At 50.8% G+C, this 19714-nt stretch overlaps 2 protein-coding genes across 3 annotated transcripts in view; one reads left to right on the top strand and one right to left on the bottom strand.

The window, feature by feature from the left end:
- Positions 1-243: 243 nt before the first annotated feature.
- Positions 244-7058, top strand: LOC136956107 (uncharacterized). The gene is made up of 5 exons (XM_067249940.1): positions 244-632; positions 938-1068; positions 1486-1588; positions 1901-4263; positions 4388-7058. The coding sequence occupies exons 1-5, from the start codon at positions 350-352 to the stop codon at positions 5690-5692; spliced, it is 4185 nt and encodes a 1394-aa protein (XP_067106041.1). The 5' UTR covers positions 244-349; the 3' UTR covers positions 5693-7058.
- Positions 7059-7221: 163 nt separating this feature from the next.
- vwa11 (von Willebrand factor A domain containing 11) overlaps positions 7222-19714 on the bottom strand; it is a 20202-nt gene continuing 7709 nt past the window's right edge. The window contains exons 1-18 of one of the 2 annotated variants that reach the window (XM_067249944.1): positions 17309-17348; positions 16197-16382; positions 15768-15904; positions 15345-15489; positions 14705-14798; positions 14001-14129; positions 13073-13259; positions 12613-12782; positions 12351-12463; positions 11687-11803; positions 11130-11303; positions 10772-10904; positions 9924-10076; positions 9300-9392; positions 8824-9092; positions 8501-8634; positions 8199-8358; positions 7222-7958 (exon numbers count right to left, since the gene is read on the bottom strand). In XM_067249944.1, coding sequence (XP_067106045.1) covers positions 7560-7958; positions 8199-8358; positions 8501-8634; positions 8824-9092; positions 9300-9392; positions 9924-10076; positions 10772-10904; positions 11130-11303; positions 11687-11803; positions 12351-12463; positions 12613-12782; positions 13073-13259; positions 14001-14129; positions 14705-14798; positions 15345-15489; positions 15768-15904; positions 16197-16382 — 2793 coding nt within the window. In that variant the 5' untranslated portion in view covers positions 17309-17348 and the 3' untranslated portion in view covers positions 7222-7559. Of the gene's footprint in view, positions 7959-8198; positions 8359-8500; positions 8635-8823; positions 9093-9299; positions 9393-9923; positions 10077-10771; positions 10905-11129; positions 11304-11686; positions 11804-12350; positions 12464-12612; positions 12783-13072; positions 13260-14000; positions 14130-14704; positions 14799-15344; positions 15490-15767; positions 15905-16196; positions 16383-17308; positions 17349-19714 lie in introns of those variants that run through there. The other variant, XM_067249943.1, reaches the window with a different exon arrangement.

Raw genomic sequence — 19714 nt, forward strand, 5'->3', positions numbered from 1 at the left:
TACGGGTCGGCCACTTGGACAATCAACAATGCAACGTCGTTTCCAAAACAAAATTATTGTTCAGAATACGGCAAATAGCTTGAACTGAGCAATGTAAATAGACAGTAAAATAAGGACAATATAACAATTGTTAATAGATTTATAATAAAGATCGGGGTGTTTACATGTTAGTGTTCACAGGAAATGCACAGACGATCCCGCCCATCTAAATCTACGTCACATGAAACAAGGAAAGCCATGTTGGATGAGAAGGAAGAGGCCGTGGCCGTCTAAAATCAATTTATTGCATTGGAAACAATAACAAACACCTGATGTAACATAGTAAGGGTAGGGGACTAACGCTGTCAACATGTCAAAAGAAGATTTTCAAACCCAGTTTGCCACAGTAATGGACACCGCCCTGAGGACGGCGGTATCGGAAACAACGAAACTTTTTGAAACTATGGTCGATGAACTGAAAGCAGAAATATCCAGGATAAAATCGGAAAATGAAGACCTTAAAGCGAAGTTCCGATGTACTCAGAATGGAGATAATTCCATACATTCCAGATTAAATAACAGCGAAACAGTGGATTCCGGTCAGAATCTTGAGAGACCACCTATAAATAAACGCGACGTCGGGATTCAATGTGGTGAGTAGCTGTCTTGCTCGTGTTCATGGTTAACAGTAAACATCAGTCGATGGGTGCCTTCAGTTGACTAAACAGTTGACTGATCAGAGCCTAGCTAGTTATTACCAAGATTACAAAACGTAGCTGTTTATATTGAACCTACACGTTATCAGATTGACCCACTGTGGACCATCAGCAATGCCACAGTAAGATCAATGTAGAACAGGGAAGCAAGTGACGTTCGCGATGTAGCCTGTAGAGCGCCGGATGTCTGATTAGCAGTTTGATTATAGACAGCTTCAGCAGTGAGTGGTTCTCCCATGCAGCCCTTCCTTCATTGAGAGGTGTTGCTGAACAATGTGGGGTCGGCAACGGTCAATGGGACGAGGAGGGCCAAGAGGCGGGTGCGCATGGCGACAGCAACCGTCAGATGGCCTTCATACTCATCAAACAAGAGGTATAATTAAGTAATGTACTCCCGTGTATCTAAAGCAATGTTCGGCGGTGGGGGTGGGGGGGGGCATAGGCTAATTGCAGTCAAAAGCTCTACCACTGAGCTATAACTACGCTAACTCTACACTATAGTGACTGTAAAAACAGGAACTACCTTTAGCTAACATTGACCACCCTGGTTCGCAGGTTTTCCTTGTCTAGGCTACTGTCGCTGTCATCAAGGTTACTGCCTATGTGCTCACTCTGACATATCACATATGAACACCTAATAATTATGAAATTGTTATTGAATACTTTTTCAGTTCAGAAAGGTTTATTTATCCCCAGAGGGCCAAACCCAGTTTATAATAATGATAACGTCCTCCTATCAGGATGTTAAGAACGAGTGCCTGACTGTATGTGTGTTCGTGTCTGTGTCCAGGAAACGGAATACGACGATGATTACGCTCCGGGGTACATCCTGTTGAAACAGGAAGACGGGCCGCCGACTCTCATCCGCAGACCGGACCTCCGGGAGATCCCAGGTACGGGAAGCTAACCTGTTACCAGAATCAAAATATGGCAGCACATTTTCAGGAGCAGTTTATTTGTTTGGATTTACATCTGTTACCCTTTCGAACCCCCCCCCCCCCCCCCCCCCCCTTTGCTCTCCTCTCTATCTCCCCCCTCTTTGCTATCCTCTCGATCTCCCCCCTCTTTGCTCTCCTCTCGATCTCCCCCCTCTTTGCGCTCCTCTCTATCTCCCCCCTCTTTGCTATCCTCCCAATCTCCCCCCTCTTTGCTATCCTCTCGATCTCCCCCCTCTTTGCTCTCCTCTCTACCCCTCCTCTCCTCAGCTCTGCTCCCGAGCACACTAAGGGCCCTGGTCGGCCGCAACATCCCAGAGTGGCCCCCCACCGCCCAGTCATCCGAAGTGCCGCCGCCCCCCGAGAGAGCTCCAGAACCCCAGGAGGCCCCGCAAACTACCAGCCAGACCGCGAGCCCAATTACCAGCCCGTGCAGAGAGGACAAGGACCTGGACCACACCCCTGGAGCCGAGCAACAACCAGGGGGTGGAGAGCCTGAAAGTGTGGAGCCGTTGCTGGTTCAACAGCAACCACAACCGTCTGTGGTCGCAAAGCAGCAGCAACTGACAGAGGCAACGGGAAATCAGTCTGTGGTTGCCCAGCAGCCACCAGTAGTGGCATCTCCAGGAATAACGCAACCACAGGTAGTTGCTGAGGAACTGCAGGAAGTGATACCATCTGGAATAGAGCAGCTGTTAGCATTTGCTGAGCAGCAGCAAGAGCAGCAACAAGAACTGCTTAAACAAAAACAACAAAAGTCAACTGTCGCACACCCATGTGCTGCAAAACCGTCTATGGTCCCTCCCCCAACCTCAGCAGAACCAGTGCATTTTGGAATAGTCGAACTGATAAAAATTGCTGATCAACACAAACAGTCAATTGTCACACCCTCAGTACAGGAGACGGTTGATACCTCTGGCCAGCAAACAGCTGACATCACCACACAGCAACCACCGGCCGTCCAGCCAGCGCTGACTAACGATACGTCAACCTCTGTTTTCGATGTGCCATACACCGCGACCTGTGTTGACAACACGTCATCGCTACCACCCCCAACGCGGCGGAGCCCCAGACCCCTTCGGTCTCAGGCTGCCCCCACCTCCCCACGGCCTTCTGAAGCCCTCCAGCAGCCTGCCACATCTCCTCCACGGCAGGTCTTGGTCACTAGGCAAACAAGAGCCAGGCCACACGGGCAACAGCCTTCTGCTGTGGTCCAAACAACAGTTGAATCACCAAGGCAACCGGACAGTGCTGTAGGTCAAACAACAGTCAGAACACTTGGGCGACAGGCCAAGACTGTAGGCCAAACAGTCAGCTCACCTGGGCAACTGGCGATGGCTGTGAGCCAAACAACAGTTGGATCACCAATGCCACAGGCCTGTGTTGTTGGTAAAACAATTTGCCCGCCTAGAAAACCGGCCATGTCTAAAACCCAAACAAGAGTCAGATCATCTAGACAACCAGTCGTCACTATACCCCAAACAAGGACCAGATCACCTAGACAACCAGTCATGACTATACCCCAAACAAGAGTCGGATCGCCTAGACAACTGGCTGTAACTACAGCCCAAACAACAGTCGGCTTACCTGGGCAACTGGCGATTGCTATAGCCCAAACAGTCATATCACCAATGCAACAGGCCTGTACTGTTGGGCAGACAGCAGTGGGATCACCTAGGCAACAGAACACTGCAATGGGCCAAACCACAGTGGGATCACCGAAACAACAGCCCACAGGCACAGGCGAAACAGCAGTTGGATTACCTAAGCAACAGCCATTACCCGCTCGTATAATAGTTGTCTCGCCAAAATACCGGTCCATGGTTACGGCTCAAATAACAACTGCGTCGTCTATGCAGACTTCTATGGTTGTCCCTCAGTTAGCTGCTGGATCGTCAAGGCAACAGCTAGGTGTTCCCCAACGCATAGTAGTTCTATCGCCAAGACATCAGTCTCTAGTAACCGGTCAGATGAATGAACACGCCCAACCGGTGGCCGCTGTAGCATCCGGACAGCCGCCCGTCACGTCCAGGGCGGTTACCGTGGTAACGCCTTCGCCGATTGACGTCGCAGTGTCGGCTACGTCGTCGGCCGAACCCTCGGCAGCTGTCCCCGTTTCTGCCCTTAAGTTGCCGCATTTGTCTACCGAGCATGTGCAGACTACCCCGGCCCCCTCGACAACGCCCTCGGCAACGCCCTCGGCAACGTCAGAGAAGATACCCGTGGCTCTGCTGAGGCTGACCAACCTTGTTTCCAAGGAGACGACCCCCGACCCTCTCGGCCATCTGTCGAAAAATCAATTCCTGGCCCAGCTGGCGGTCTTACCTATACAAGTGCAGGCTGAACCAGAACCGGAACCAGCCCCAGTTTCAGCCCCTGCCCAAGCCCTGGTCCCAGCATCAGCCCCCGTCCCAGCACCAGCCCAGGAATCAGATCCAGTCCCAGCCCCTGTCCCAGCCTCGGCCCCTGTCCTAGCCTCAGCCCCTGTCCCAGCCTCGGCCCCTGTCCCAGGCCCAGCTCCAGGCCCGGCATCAGATCCAGCCCCTGTCCCAGCCCCTGTCCCAGCCCCTGTCCCAGCCCCTGGCCCAGCCCCAGCCTCAGCCCCAGCAGATCCAGTCCCAGATCCACTACAGGTAACCGGATTCATTATATCGCAAACACACACTGTGGATTTCAAATTGTACACCTGTGTCTTACTTTACTAATGTTCTGTCCATAGTCCATTTATTTAATCAAAAACGTGCTATCCAATTGCAGATGGAGTCTGAGGATGTAGGCGAGGCCTCGCCCCTTCCCGTTGTTTCTACGGAAACCACAGAGACCAGAACGGTCGCCACGGAGACGAGTCCCGTCGACACCAAGGAAGGAGCTCGCAGACCTAGCGCCAGCGCTAAAGAGTTGCTGTTTGCCCGACTCAAAGCCCGCCTCAGGCCCCGCCCACATTCCAGCGGCACGGAAACTGACTCCTCCCCCATCGCTCCTAAGAAACCCAGAATGTCTAAAGCCGTTAACCAACCCAAGGCTACAAATAACGCAGCCGGCAAGTCCGGCCAATCAGGAAGAGCCGACACGGCTGTGACTCCACCCAGACAGGTTGAGTCTCTCAAGTCGTCGACTCCCATGACGACCAGGGGACGTAGCACAGCCCAGTTAGAGAAGGCCCCAGAATCAACCTCCAAGACCCCTACGGCCCCCCAGCGCAGCCCCCTCAACGGAAGCCCCTGTTCAAGCACGCCTCAGCACCTCTCCCCCTCCACCCCGCCACCCACCTCCTCTCGCTCCAGTCACAAACGCTCCCCTCCCTCCCCACGCAGCCCAACCGCCAGATCCGCCACCCTCCGCCACACCAACGCCGCCAAAACACCCCCGCAGCCACACACCCCCGACAAAGAGCCGCCGCTGGACGATTCCAATTCGCCGAGCCAACCGCTGCAGCGCATCGGCAACCGCCTGTTGAAGAACCAGTGCGGTGCATGCGGGCGCGTTCTCAGCAGCACGGCGGCACTGGAGAGCCACGTGAGCCAGCACACCGGGGACCGGCCGTTCTTCTGCACGCTCTGCGGTAAGGGCTTCCCGGACGCCAAGGGCCTGAACCGGCATGGCCGGGTGCACAGCGGCGAGAGCCACGAGTGTCCGCAATGCAGCAAGACGTTCACGTACCGCTTCGGCCTGACCAAGCACCTCCAGATGGTCCACGGGCACCTGAGGCCTTTCACCTGCCAGGTGTGCAGCAAGGGATTCTTCACCCAGAGGGACGTAGAGGCCCACTTGAGGGTCCACACGGGGGAGAAACCCTTCCACTGCTCTCTGTGCGAGAAGAAGTTCAAGAGGAAAGTGGAGCTGAACGTCCACCTGCGCTGGCACAATGGGGAGAAGAGGCACTGGTGCCCGTTCTGTGGGAAGGGCTTCCTGGATTATAATAACCTGAAGAGGCACAAACTGATCCACACGGGGGAGAAACCACATCGCTGCCCTCAGTGCGGGAAGACGTTCACCCAGTCTGGGCACCTGAAGAAACACCTGAAGAACGTGCACAGGTTGGGGGAGGGGCACCAGGGCTAGTTGCGTGATGAACACACACACACTTGTCTCATCAGGCCAGTTCACACACACCAACAATGTCTAACAAACACCAAACATTCTACTGTTAGCTGTTGGGCTTAGAATGTTTGGAAATATAACTGTCATTTTCCCACTGCTCCAACAAACACCAACAGGCATCAACAAATGCCAACATTTGTTAGGCTGTGTTGGTTTGGTGTGAAATAACTGTTGGCGTTTGTTGAGGCGGTGTTATAATGACAGTTATTTTATTTCAAACCCAACTGACAACAGTAGAATGCTTGGTGTTTGTTGGGGAAGTGTGAACTAGTTTTAATGGGCCACATTCACTGCACTTGTGCTAAGTAACAAAAATAAATCCCCATTTTAAGTGAACATATTTCATTTGTACTTACAGAACAAGGTAAATGGGGCGACCACAGCTGTGGTTGTCTCATGTGCAGGAAGCAGATGCACACATCTGTGGTTTTACCCGAAGACCTTAGAGTAATTTTTTAAAGCAAACATTTGATAGAAGTTCGAAGGCAGGTGTGGTTTGAAAAAGGGCTTTGTGTGACCGCAGCCAAACTTGATGAGGAAGTCGGTTTATAGTTCATTTGAATACAATTAATTCATGAATGACACAGAATACTGAGGAATGGGTTGAGAAAGCCTATTTTTTCATGTTTAGTTTATAAAAACACACGTATGTTACATGTATGTGCTGTCCCATAACAGCACATACATGTGAGCTAGTTACAGTGAGGACTGGGATTCTGCTTCATCCATTTATTCTATTTATTTTAAATTCTGTAACATCTTTCTTGATGTAAGATTTAAAAACTCCCTAGAAATGATAAATTATATCATTCGTAAAAAAGAAAGATTTGTTCATCAGTAACATGCTCATTGCTGTGAATGAGTCCTCCTCTAGGTTTTTGTACAGACTGTTCCACAATTATTATTTAAAAAAATGTTCCTATGTAATTGTCTGAATCATGATTCAGAGAGTTTGACTGATATAGTAAAATTCTGGATCTGGTTGGTAAAACCTGACCCTTGGCACTTAATTAGAAAATGCATCGCAGCTATTCTTGGATCATCACAAATCCTGCTCGTACCAGTACATTTTTAACATTAATTTGTTTATCCAAGTCTGCGATGCATTGTATTGCAATGCAAGGAGCCTCAAGACATGTTTAAACACATTTTAACTTTGTAAATGTGTACATTTGGTCATATTGTTTTGTAAACTACACTTAAATGTGTAAAAAAATGAATTTTGCATTTATTTTTTGGAAAATGTTTTCAGAAAACTGTGAATTAAAATGGAAAACATTTTTACATTGAGTCAATTACTTTGTACCTGATATAATTATCAACTTATCTTTAGGCGGTTGCAGATGCAGATCTTTTCTTGTATAAAGTTATTAAACGATTGTTTTCAAGATTTGTTTACACTAATACTGCTGTCCTCTTAATAGCTTCTAAACACCAGAGTAGATTGTTTAAATCGGAGGAAACGACTCAGAAGACAAAAACAAATGAAAGACGATGAAAAAAATCTTTATTTTGAAGACAAATAAATCCTTTCAGATTATTCACAGATTCCATTTTGCGGAGACGATTTCTCTGGTAGGTAGGCGAGGAACACGCTTCAGTATGACTTGCGATAGTAACACAGTATCCCTCCACGGAGAAACTTCAAAAAAATTTACGATGGCAAGCTTGAGAATAAAAATGTGCCCTTTTCTCTTTCGCATTTCCCCACCATTTTTATTTGGCAGTTTAAGACACTAGAGGTCGCCAGGCACTCGATGTTGTCACATTCTGGCCAATAGGGAGGCAGTGAAGGCGAAGTCAGTAGAACGGCTAGCCAATCCCAGGCCTACAGAAGCAGGAAGAAGTCTCTCAGAGGTGTGAGGGCGGAGCCTAGCAGACACACCAGCAGGGGGAGGGACAGAGCCAGGGGGGCGGGGCCAGAAGAACGCACTATGGAGTGTAAACAGTTCCCCACGTTCCCCTGGTTGTCCACGGTGACCAGCTCAAAAACCTGGGAGCAGCAGGAGGCATTGTAGGTCGCCGTGACGACGGGGTCGCTAAGCGAGGTGAGGGTGAGGTTGCCGTTGCCCTGGCGCAGGGTGAGGCTCTTGATGCCGGTGCCGTTGATGTCGGAGATGTTGGCGGAGAGCCCCCAGCGGAGGGTGGTGTCGGTGGGGCAGTTGTAGGGGCAGTGGTCCGCCTCTATGCTGACCAACTTGCACTGGGGAGGGGTGAAGTCTGTGATCTGGGGGGGGAGAGAGGGGGAAGGGGGAAGACAAGACAGAAAGTGGGGTCAGGAACAGGAGGCATTAATGGTAGATAGAGAAGGTATAGCTCAGCGGTTAGAGCATTTGACTGCAGATCAAGAGATCTCAGGTAAAAAAACTAAAAAACAAATGGTTGTATTGTCTGCTAAACGAACACATTAAGTGGAGAGAGACGAGACGAGGAAGAAGGAGAGGGGAGACAGAAACTCCCTCTGTACCTTCTTGACCACGGACAGTCTGAGGACAGCGTAGTTCGAGTCCCCCCCGCCAGGAGCCTTGGCCTCCAGGGTCAGGGTCACGTCTGTGCCTGAGGGCGTGCTGGCGGGCGGGGAGATGGTCAGGGTGCTGTTGGCCACGCCTGCGGGCGACACGGGAATGCTGGAGGGAGAGGAGAGGTGTATGTGTATGAGTTGTTGGTTAAATTGGATTCTTAGGAATTCCTCACAAGTATTAGTCGTTTTGTTTTAATACAACTTGGACTTTTACTGTCATGAAATGTTTGTTGTCGTTGTCGTCCTACCTGGCTGGGAACACCATGGGGATTTCTCTGTCGTTCTTTACAGAGAAGGTGCAGCTGCCGCTAGTTGCCGAGGTTACCACTGTGAAGGGTAGGGAGAACACCTCACCAGGCTCTACTGAGCTGTCAATCACAGCCTGGAGGAAGGGGGGTGGGGGGAGGGAGGGGGAGGGAGGGGAGGTTAGGAAGGAAGGAAAAGAAGGGGAGGTAAGAAATAGTAGAGAGGTAGGAGGCAGGAAGGAAGAGGCAGAGGGAGTATGTTGTAAGTCAAATCCCAGTGGTCTGATTGGTCCTAATCTCAAGGTAAACAGGAATTCCCCCCTTACCTTGATGGAGACGGTGGAGACTGACATCTGGGTGGTGGACTGTCTCTGGAACTCGCTGGCCGACTCCACGTCCGTCCCGTTCAACAGTACCACAAACTCCCCTGCAGGCACCTTGGTTACTGTAACCAGGAAGTCTCCGTTGCCCACGTCTTTCAGATCCCCTCTGACGACCTCGGACCCGGACACCATCACCATGGAGACGTCTCCCACCTTGACGGACGCCGGCCCTTTCCTGCCCATCACCGACACCAACAGCATGGCAGGGTTGCCTGGGACAACGGGAAGAAGGAAGGAAAGGAGGAGGAAAGAGAGTTGAGAATAGTCTGGTAAGTGTGTGTGTCTGTCTTGTCCGAGCTACCTAGGATAGTAAACTAAGAAAAAAAATGAACATTTTGTGGGCCATACAACTGTCTGTGTGTATAGTGTGTAGTGTGTGTGTGTGTGTAGTGTAGTGTCTGTGTGTAGTGTGTTGCTACCTGCTTGTGGGCGGCCAGTGATGACAGCGTAGCCTGGGTGCGGACCCTCGAACGCCTCCACAAAGTCATAGATGAAGGTGATGATGCTCTGGCCTGGAGACACACACACACACATACACGCACACACACGAGCGAACACACTGTCAGAACACAAGGGAATATTCAAAAACAGTTGGTTTCATCACTTGCCTTTGTTTGGTCAAATTTACGTCATATAAATTGGATTACTTGAAAACCATTTTTGAAGGGTTCACAGTTAGATCTTTTTGGGGGGGAAATCGGACAACCCTTAAGGTTGATCACTGTGATCTATTCACCGGTCATGTCAAAAGTCATGTTTGCTTAATTGAATAACAATGTAAGTATTTAAAAGTAAGTCAAGTGCATTTAATTTGCCTCACCATGGGCTCTGATGTGAACAATCCATCTCTTTTACTGCACTGAGATAAATCAAATACACTCTAAAAGGTCTAGAACAGTAAGTGATGCAGGTTGGCCATTTTGGGCCACTGGGGTGGCCATTTTGTGCCACAGGTTGGCCATTTTGTGCCACAGGTTGGCCATTTTGTGCCACAGGGTCGGCCATTTTGTGCCTCAAGTCGGCCATTGCATTTTGACGCTCACCTGTGACCTTGAGTGTGTAGGGGCTGGAGGACTGGACGTTGATCTCCCAGACTCCCGCCAGTTTGTCGGGGTTGAGGCGGATGCGCTGGAGGTTCCCCACAGAAAACACCATCCCCAGCTTCCCGTTGGCCTCCGCCTGGCTCTGGGTCACTCCTAGGGGCAAAGGTCACAAAAGGTCACGCACAGGATCGTTCTGGTTTCGGGTTTGTGTTGAAATTCTTGGAATTCCTTTAGTTTCTTTTCTTGATAAGGTGGACAGGCATGGAAGCAAACTTGCCAAAAGAGAACAGTGTTGTTGTTCTACCCTGAGTGGATCTTTTTCAGACCCATTTGAGTGGGTGACTGGGTGGGTGAAAACATGCTCACCTACACACAGATGTTACCTCCTTCACTCACGTCAGATCTGTGATGGAGGACAAGGTTGGAAGCAGTGCCGGTCCTAGAACATTTGCCGCCCGAGACAAGGTTTGTCTCTACCCCCCCCCCCCCCTCCCCCCCCCCCCCTCCCCCACACACACAACACGGATATATGACGTGCTGCGGTTGGTGCCCTCTGCTGGTAGTGCATTTAAAACTTGTTTGAAAAAACTTGTTTGAATATTGTATGCACTCAGAAAATTGCCGCCCCCCTCTTCAGGACCGGCACTGGTTGGAATAAAGGAAGGGATGTAGATCTTGGGCTGTACTTTCTAAATGTTATATTAATAAGTTTGCTTTGGATAAGCTGCTAAATGAATTAAATGTCAAATGCAACATTTACTAAATGTAAATTTGAAAGGGAGGGGAGGTAGAAGGAATGGAAGGAGAGAATATCCTAGCTGAGTGTCTCCTTGTGTCTCCATGGTTACCTGCTGGGTTCTTCAAGATGAAGGGGACAGAGGTTCCAGTGATGTAGATGGTGATGTTGGTCAGAGACGCGTCCAGCAGGAAGGAGAAGGTCTCCGTCTTCCCTGGGTTCCTCGCCTGCTGGAGAACTGTCACCTGACAGGAGGGAGAGGGAGATCTTAGCAGACTTTCCCCCCACAAAAAATCTTTACTTTTATAGAAAAAACTTTATTGTTGTCGTATACATTTAGAATACATACAATTCAATTGTATTGTATCACCCAGTTGTACACATTTTCAGACTTACACGTTTCTGTGTAAGTTTCCAAAGTTGTAAGAGAGAGAGTGAGAAACAGGGAAAGAGAGAGAGAGAGAACGCACCAGTGCGGAGGTGGAGGAGTCGAGGATGATGTCTGTGGCCTGGGGCAGGGAGCTCTTGGACACCAGGATGGCCTGCCCCCCTGAGGCCAGAGCCAGCTCACGGTACGCATCAAAACCAGCGCGGAGCCCCAGGTCACGCCGGCGTCTCCCTTTGCCCGTCATGAAGAACGACACCTGGAGGAAGGGAGGGGATAGCGTTGAGTGGAGGGGAGAGCGTGGAGGGGAGAGCGTGGAGGGGAGAGCGTGGAGGGGAGAGTGTGGAGGGGAGAGCGTGGAGGGGAGAGCGCGGAGGGGAGGGGAGAGCGCGGAGGGGAGGGGAGAGCGCGGAGGGGAGGGGAGAGCGCGGAGGGGAGGGGAGAGCGTGGAGGGGAGGGGAGAGCGTGGAGGGGAGGGGAGAGCGTGGAGGGGGGGGAGGGGAGGCGAAAGCGGGGAGGGGAGAAGGGTGAAGAAGAGAGGAGGGAGGTAGGGAGGGGATGGTAAGTGTCTGAGGGAGTGTGTGAGGGCACATGTCATGTGTGTATGTGTGTGTGTGTGCGTGTGTGTGTTCGTGCGCTCACCGTGGACTTGGTGCTCCTGATGAGAGCTACGATGGTGTCCTTCAGAGCGATGTCTTTCGCCTCGGCATCGGTGAACACATAGATGTGGGAGGAGCCTGGAGCGCCCGTCAGGGCCAACTGGAGAGAGGGATGATGGAGGAGAAGAAGAGAGGGAGGATGGAGGAGAAGAAGAGAGGGATGATGGAGAAGAGAGGGATGATGGAGGAGGAGAAGAGAGGGATGATGGAGGAGGAGAAGAGAGGGATGATGGAGGGGGAGAAGAGAGGGATGATGGAGGAGGAGAAGAGAGGGAGGATGGAGGAGGAGAAGAGAGGGATGATGGAGGAGAAGAGAGGGATGATGGAGGAGAAGAAAAGAGGGAGGGGCAAAGACGAGAAAGAGGAAAGAGGAGAAAGGAAAGGAAGAAGAGAACAAGATGTGGCTCGTAAATACAGACGTTTCTTGAACGCTGAAACACTGCAGAAATACACACTTCTATGTGCACTATTTGTACGTCATTGCTTTGGATAAAAGTGTTTTCTAGATGTATAATATGTAATGACAATTTAAAGACAAGAACAAGATTTGGCAAACTGGTGGCAAACTTTTGTGTTGGAAAAACTGAGATGAAAAGGTTTTTGGGGGTGTGAATCTGATTGGGTGGCAAAGCTGTCAGTCACAGTACCTGCAGTCCTGATAGGCACATCTCTGGTGTGTCTCCACCTCCATTAGCTTTGAGCTTGGAGATCTCTGCTTTCATAATATCTGGATTTATGGTCCTGATCAGAGGCCCGAATGCTGCACACGCACACACACACAGACGCACACACACACAGACACACGCACACACGCACACACGCACACACACACAGACCCGCATACAAGATTAGTGTGTACTAAACAGGGGACTAGTGTGTAGTAGACAGGGGTCATGGCAGGGTCGTTACCGGGGTCGTTGAAGGGCACCAGGATGTATTCAGACGGCTCATCCTGGGTTCCCTTCTTGGTGTCGATGATGTTGAAGACGACCCTGCGTGCCTCCTCAATGTCATCGGCCATGCTGCCCGTGGTGTCGATGACGAACACGATCACAGAGGAGCGGGCTATACCCATCAGACTGAGGGGGAGAGGGAGGGAGGGGGAGGTGAGGGGGAGGGAGGTGAGGGGCAGGGAGGGAGGGGGAGGGAGGGAGGGGGGGAGGTGAGGGGGTAGGGGAGGGAGGGAGGGGGAGGGAGGTGAGGGGGAGGGAGGGAGGGAGGGGGAGGGAGGGAGAGGGAGGGAGGTGAGGGGGAGGGAGGTGAGGGGGGGAGGTGAGGGGGTAGGGGAGGGAGGAGGGAGTTGAGCATAACAGCATTTCATCTATAACCCAACACAAACACACAGATGACAGTGTTTTGCACATCTTACCGTAGGTATTCTCCGTTGCCAACAACGTTACGGATGTTGTCCAGCAGCTGGAGGCTGGCAGCGGTCGCCACGGCGATGGCGTTGTCGTGGAAGTCAGCGTTGTCGGGGCGACGCTCGTCCTTGTTGATGCCGCCGCGAGGGTTGGTCGTGCTTGTGAGGTCTGCTCCCCCGCCGTGACTGCACTTACCTGTTGGAGGTGAGGGGGGGGGGTTAGAGAGCTGGGAGGGGGGGTTAGAGAGCTGGGATGGGGGGGGTTAGAGAGCTGGGAGGGCGGGGGGGTTAGAGAGCTGGGATGGGGGGGGGTTAGAGAGCTGGGAGGGGGGGGTTAGAGAGCTGGGAGGGGGGGGGGGGTTAGAGAGCTGGGAGGGGGGGGTTAGAGAGCTGGGAGGGGGGGGGGGGGTTAGAGAGCTGGGATGGGGGGGGTTAGAGAGCTGGGAGGGGGGGGGTTAGAGAGCTGGGAGGGGGGGGGGGGTGTTAGAGAGCTGGGAGGGGGGGGGTTAGAGAGCTGGGAGGGGGGGGGTTAGAGAGCTGGGAGGGGGGGGGGGTTAGAGAGCTGGGAGGGGGGGGGTTAGAGAGCTGGGAGGGGGGGGGGGGTTAGAGAGCTGGGAGGGGGGGGTTAGAGAGCTGGGATGGGGGGGGGGTTAGAGAGCTGGGATGGGGGGGGGGTTAGAGAGCTGGGAGGGGGGGGGGGTTAGAGAGCTGGGAGGGGGGGGGGGTTAGAGAGCTGGGAGGGGGGGTTAGAGAGCTGGGATGGGGGGGGTTAGAGAGCTGGGAGGGGGGGTTAGAGAGCTGGGAGGGGGGGTTAGAGAGCTGGGATGGGGGGGGTTGTGTGTGTGTGTACTTTGATACGGTATAGTGACATTGTGTGTGTGTGTGTGTGTACTTTGATACGGTATAGTGACATTGTGTGTGTGTGTGTGTGTGTGACCTGGAGGCTTGGCTGGAGAGAAGATCCCCATGTATCCTGAGGTGAGCTTCTTCTCCTTCAGGATGCTGGGCAGGATCTGGTTAGGACAGGTTCCACTGGCACAGTCACTGCAGGTCGGGGTGTCCACACCTGCCCAACACACACACACTCACTATTCAGTATCAAAACACACACACACATACAGACCCCCACACAAACACAATGTCACTATACAGTATCAAAACACATACCCACGCAAACACAATGTAACTATACCGTATTTACACAACATCTACACACAGACAGACACATACTGTACACACATATACTTTTACACAACACACCCATTTAAAGAAAACTACATAACACACACAAGTTTACACAACACCTACAAAACCATCGCACAAGGGTTAAGGTTCATGCAGAACAGTAAGTCAAATGCATACTATGCAGAAACCATGAAGACACAAATACACCCACACACACAAACACACACACACACATACTGGCTCAGTACCCTTGAGACTGTGTCCCTGTTAGCTCTATAATCACCCTGTGAAGGGTACAAAGCACAAGAATAACCATTTTTCACCATCGCTTATCTATCATTTCTTATCTGTTATCTCTGTGTTCAGGCTACACCCCTACAGATCAGTTTCACACGGTTTTCTCTGGAAATCTCAAGCTTCACACGCACGCGCACACACACACACACACACACAGACCTGCCAGGTTCTCCAGGGGTAGGTCCGGGCGGATGAGGTTGAGATAGGGTTCCTTGTGCCCCAGCTCCACCCAGTTGCTGTGACTGTAGAAGTCCTGGACGCGCACACACACACGCACACACACATTGTATAAATATATGTATATACAGTATATATATAGATTTGCTACACGGGAGATATGTCCCCCTCCAGAGGCTGAGGTCATGCGGGACTACAAACTACAATGGTGGCCACTGACAGAACTACGTTTCCCAAGACGGTGGGGGAGCATTAAGAGGGATGATTGCTAGCAGGGCTAGATAGGCTTCATAGAAAGGAGAGAGGTCAGCGGTGAGAGGGTTGGAACTGTGGCCTGATTACAGGAAAGTTCATGTGGGGGAAAGTTAACTATTTCAAAGCCTTTTTCTTTTAATTTCTTTAATTTTTTGTTGTGGCAAGGCTGGAAATTAAAACCCCTTTTACTCTTTTTGAAACCCTGCTTTGTGTCTTCCTTGACAACAATTTGCAGTACTAAGGCCCGACATACAGAGGAACAGCCTCCCATGGTGTTAGAATCTATGTTGTGTGTTGTGTGTGTGTTTGTGTGTTGTGTGTGTGGTGTGTGTGTGTGGTGTGTATGTGTGTGTGTGTGTCTCCATACTTGTAGTGTGTGTAGGACTCTGCCCAGAGTCTCTCTGGCTGACTGGTAGTTCTTGCTGGCGATGTTGGACTTGATGCTGGCCAAGCCCTCTGTGATTAGGGCACGCCCCTCAGCGAAGGCCTCAGAGTTGAAGTGGTGCTGTGGGCTGTTGACAGTCGCTTGTTCAATCAATTGTTTGCGCAAATGTGTGTGCGTATATATGTGTGTGTGTCTGTTGATAGTCACTTGTTTATTTTGTTTGTTTGCATAAATGTCTGTGTGTACATGTGAGTGTGTCTGTTGACAGTTGCTCATTTATATTATTGTCTGTGTGTGTGAAGTCAGTTACACAGGAGTTAGTAACAGGAAGTGGAGGGGAGGAACAGGAAGTGGAGGGGAGGTACAGGAAGTGGAGGGGAGGAACAGGAAGTGGAAGCGTCTGACCTGTTGGCGAAGTCTCGGTCCACCAGCCCGTTCTGGACGTAGATCTGGTTGAGCGCCGAGCGGAACTTGGCAGCGGACACTTCTCCGGTGGCGGTCGGGCCCAGACATGCTCGCACCAGCTCCTCAGGGGAGGGGCCCTGGGAGCCAGGGGTCAGGGGTCAACCAATGAGGGATGTTATTGTTTTTTTCAGGGTGGGGGGGTCAACCAATCAGTGACGTCGTTTTTTTTTTTTCATGTTTTGAGACGTATGCTCTGAAACCTCATTCTGTACATCAGATTGGTAAATATTGCGATTTTATATAAATATCCATGGTTTTCACGGTGACGATGTATCATGTGTGTGTTTCAAGGGGGATGACATTCCCTGTGTGTGCACGCGTGTGCGCGCACGCGTTACCACGGCAACGGTACCGTTGGTGTGTCGTTACCGTGGGGTTGAAGTCGTCCCCTCCGTCCTCGATGACGTCGCGACACACCTCTGTGACCTTCTGCAGGAGCGCTGTGCCTGTGATGCTGACGTGGGAGGAGGCCCCGCCCCCGATCGGAGCGAACGCCAGCACCCCGCCGTCTGATAGGGCGAGAGCCAGGAAGGCCACGCCCACAAGTAGAGACATCTAAGATGGAGACAACAGAGATGTTAGGACGATCAGGGGGTTAGACCCTACTGACTCACTATCATACTCTTCAAGATCTTTTTCAACATCACCACCAACATCATCATCATCATCATCATCAACATCACCAACATTATCATCATCAACATCATCAACATAATCTTACTGTCTGTTGAGGCAGCTACTCTACAGGCTGTTTGGAGTTATCAAGTGTAGCACTACAACCACGAACGATCGTCAAAAAGCCAAACGTACCCCCCTCTCCCCCGGAAAAAGAATACAAATAAAATACTGATATGTATTTTATAAGTTTTTATTCTATATAAAACGATCAACGTAGCTCATCGCAGTTACAGTCCAAGTGTGGAGTAGACCCCTGACGCCCCTCCGCCAGGTTTAAATGTTTACAGACGGAGAGCGAAGAAGTAAAGAAGATCGAAAGGAAGGAGATTTAGAGCCAAGAACTCGCGTAGGAATGTTGTGTTTTGAGAGAAATTCTCTGACTCACACCACACAAGAAAAAGCTGTGAGATGGGAGCCATGACTACAGATCAAAAGATTGCAGGTTTCATTCATCTCCGGTGCTGTGAGTGGCTTGTGTGCCAAATGAATACATCATAGAGCAGTTTGGAAAACATTATAGAAAAATATTTAAAAAAAACCTCACTGTTGCATTTGACAGATTTAGGATTTAGATCCACGAATTACATTTCCTTCTGTATACACGTATATACATGTATGTATGAAATGTATATTAGTAGTTAAAACGGACTATGCACACATTTAAATGACAGAAACAATATTTAAGAAGACATCAATTTACCTTTCTGTCAAACACACACACACACACACACATCCCTCAAGCTATGAACCCTCCTGGATGTTCTTGTATTTGTATAAATACAAGAACCCTTTCTTTCTTTTACCTCAGGTTCCTCAAATGTGTTTTCAGAGGGAATTCCTTTCAGGCAGTCCTGCTCCCTTTAGAGAGCCTTGTCAGGCACACAAGCTTATATACAGGATGATCAGAGAGTAGGTAACTATGGGCTGGGCGGCAGACACGGGTGGGGTTAGGAAAGGTTAGGGTGTGTGTGACCCGTAATCATTAACTCGTATACAAAATACAGATTACAGCGATGGACAAGCCCTGCTGTTCAATCTCACCTGACTGGAGGCTTCCATAATGATCATTCTAGCAATACTGTATGTGTGTGTGTGTGTGTGTGTGTTGTTTATGTGTGTGTGTACCATTTGGGTACTATATTGACTCGGAAGGGTTAGGGTTTGGGTCATGATTAGGGTTAGGGTGACCTTATGCGTAAGACAATAACGCCATGGTTACGGTTATGATTATGATTGAGTTTCGTCTGAAACTGACGTTATTGGCTACCTTCTGTATCAGGAACAAGAGAGCTCTTCCAAAGCAGTAACACATGACGCCTGAGGACCGAGAGCAGGTTTAAACACACTCAGAAATGGTTTGGTTACAAAGACCTGAGAGGACCAGGAAGTGGGGCAAAGATTTGGTCATAGAAAACTGTGATGAACAGGAAGTGGTGAAAGGGGTTGAATCATAATTCTACAAAGACACGAAGTCCGTGATCAAGACCCTATCGGACCAAAAATACTTCTATCCCAGTTCTCAGAGATGGTGAAAAAAGTGCTCAAGCCCTTTGGACCTCTGTACGTTAGCCTCTGTATGACCAATACCTTCTTATCCAGCAAACATTGCACAAGTTCCATGTAGAGAAATGTACAGGAAGGTTTCCACTAATGTGTGTATTTGTCAAGTACAGTTCAAGAGTACCTGGGACATTCCCAGTCATATAAACGCAGCAATCCTTTTTTCTTGGCAAAGAGACAGAGGGGAGGGGGGAGTGAAGGAGAGAGACAGAGGGGAGGGGGGAGTGAAGGAGAGAGACAGAGGGGAGGGGGGAGTGAAGGAGAGAGACAGAGGGGAGGGGGGAGTGAAGGAGAGAGACAGAGGGGAGGGGGGAGTGAAGGAGAGAGACAGAGGGGAGGGGGGAGTGAAGGAGAGAGACAGAGGGGAGGGGGGAGTGAAGGAGAGAGACAGAGGGGAGGGGGGAGTGAAGGAGAGAGACAGAGGGGAGGGGGGAGTGAAGGAGAGAGACAGAGGGGAGGGGGGAGTGAAGGAGAGAGACAGAGGGGAGGGGGGAGTGAAGGAGAGAGACAGAGGGGAGGGGGGAGTGAAGGAGAGAGACAGAGGGGAGGGGGGAGTGAAGGAGAGAGACAGAGGGGAGGGGGGAGTGAAGGAGAGAGACAGAGGGGAGGGGGGAGTGAAGGAGAGAGACAGAGGGGAGGGGGGAGTGAAGGAGAGAGACAGAGGGGAGGGGGGAGTGAAGGAGAGAGACAGAGGGGAGGGGGGAGTGAAGGAGAGAAAGGATGGGGGGAGGGGAGAGAGGAGGAGGGAAGGGTGAGGAAAGGGGAGAGGAGAAAGGGAGGGGGGAGTCAGGTGGCTGAGCGGTTAGGGAAGCGGGCTAGTAATCAGAAGGTTGCCAGCTCGATTCCCGGCCGTGCCAAATGACGTTGTGTCCTTGGGCAAGGCACTTCACCCTACTTGCCTCGGGGGGAATGTCCCTGTACTTACTGTAAGTCTCTCTGGATAAGAGCGTCTGCTAAATGACGTAATGTACGGCCGGGAATCGAAGGGATTCCGCTGTCATAAAAACATGGAAATGTGAGTCAGCAGGTGGAAAAACAGCGATCACGAACCGTCACAAGTTCACATGCAGTTCAAGGTCTCCATCACTAGGTAGTGGTAAAGAGCCAACCTTCAATTTGTGAGTGTGGATGTGTCCCAAAACACAAACTACCAATCTATCTAGTCTGCCGAAAAACAAAAAGATTTAATATGTCCAAACACATAGTCAAATGCAGGACGACCAAAAATCCCAAACCAAGACCCACAATCCTCTGATGTACCCTCAGATACATCACCTGAACTACACACATTACACATGAATAACTACAGGAGTAGCAGTAGCAGAGCTCTCCTGTTTACCCTCCGACAGTATGTGTGTCTCTGGTAAGCACCGAGTTTCCTTCAGTATATTAATAATTCACCAACCCATTTTTTCGACACTCAAAGAATTTGGCGTCACGGGCTGTGATTGATGGATGAGCAAGAGGGTCAAAGTTCACGGCGCCACTTTGAGACAAAGAAGCATGTCCTGGATGTATGCGTGCTGCATGCAGCGTGTGCTTCTTAAGGGCGGCTGCAGTGCGTGCTGAGAGCGGAACGAGAGGGCGCGTGGAAGAGAACTGGTGCGCGCTTGGGCCCTCACGTAGCGACCCGGGTTCAATTCCGGCCC

Source organism: Osmerus mordax, chromosome 14 (assembly GCF_038355195.1).
Source record: "Osmerus mordax isolate fOsmMor3 chromosome 14, fOsmMor3.pri, whole genome shotgun sequence".
In the NCBI taxonomy this organism is placed as follows: Eukaryota; Metazoa; Chordata; class Actinopteri; order Osmeriformes; family Osmeridae; genus Osmerus; species Osmerus mordax.

Bases quoted from the DNA above. Each gene is read 5' to 3' on its own strand.
- LOC136956107 (XM_067249940.1), top strand. From the start codon at position 350: ATGTCAAAAGAAGATTTTCAAACCCAGTTTGCCACAGTAATGGACACC. The intron at 633-937 runs GTGAGTAGCTGT...TCTCCCATGCAG, and splicing joins CGACGTCGGGATTCAATGTG to CCCTTCCTTCATTGAGAGGT. The intron at 4,264-4,387 runs GTAACCGGATTC...ATCCAATTGCAG, and splicing joins CAGTCCCAGATCCACTACAG to ATGGAGTCTGAGGATGTAGG.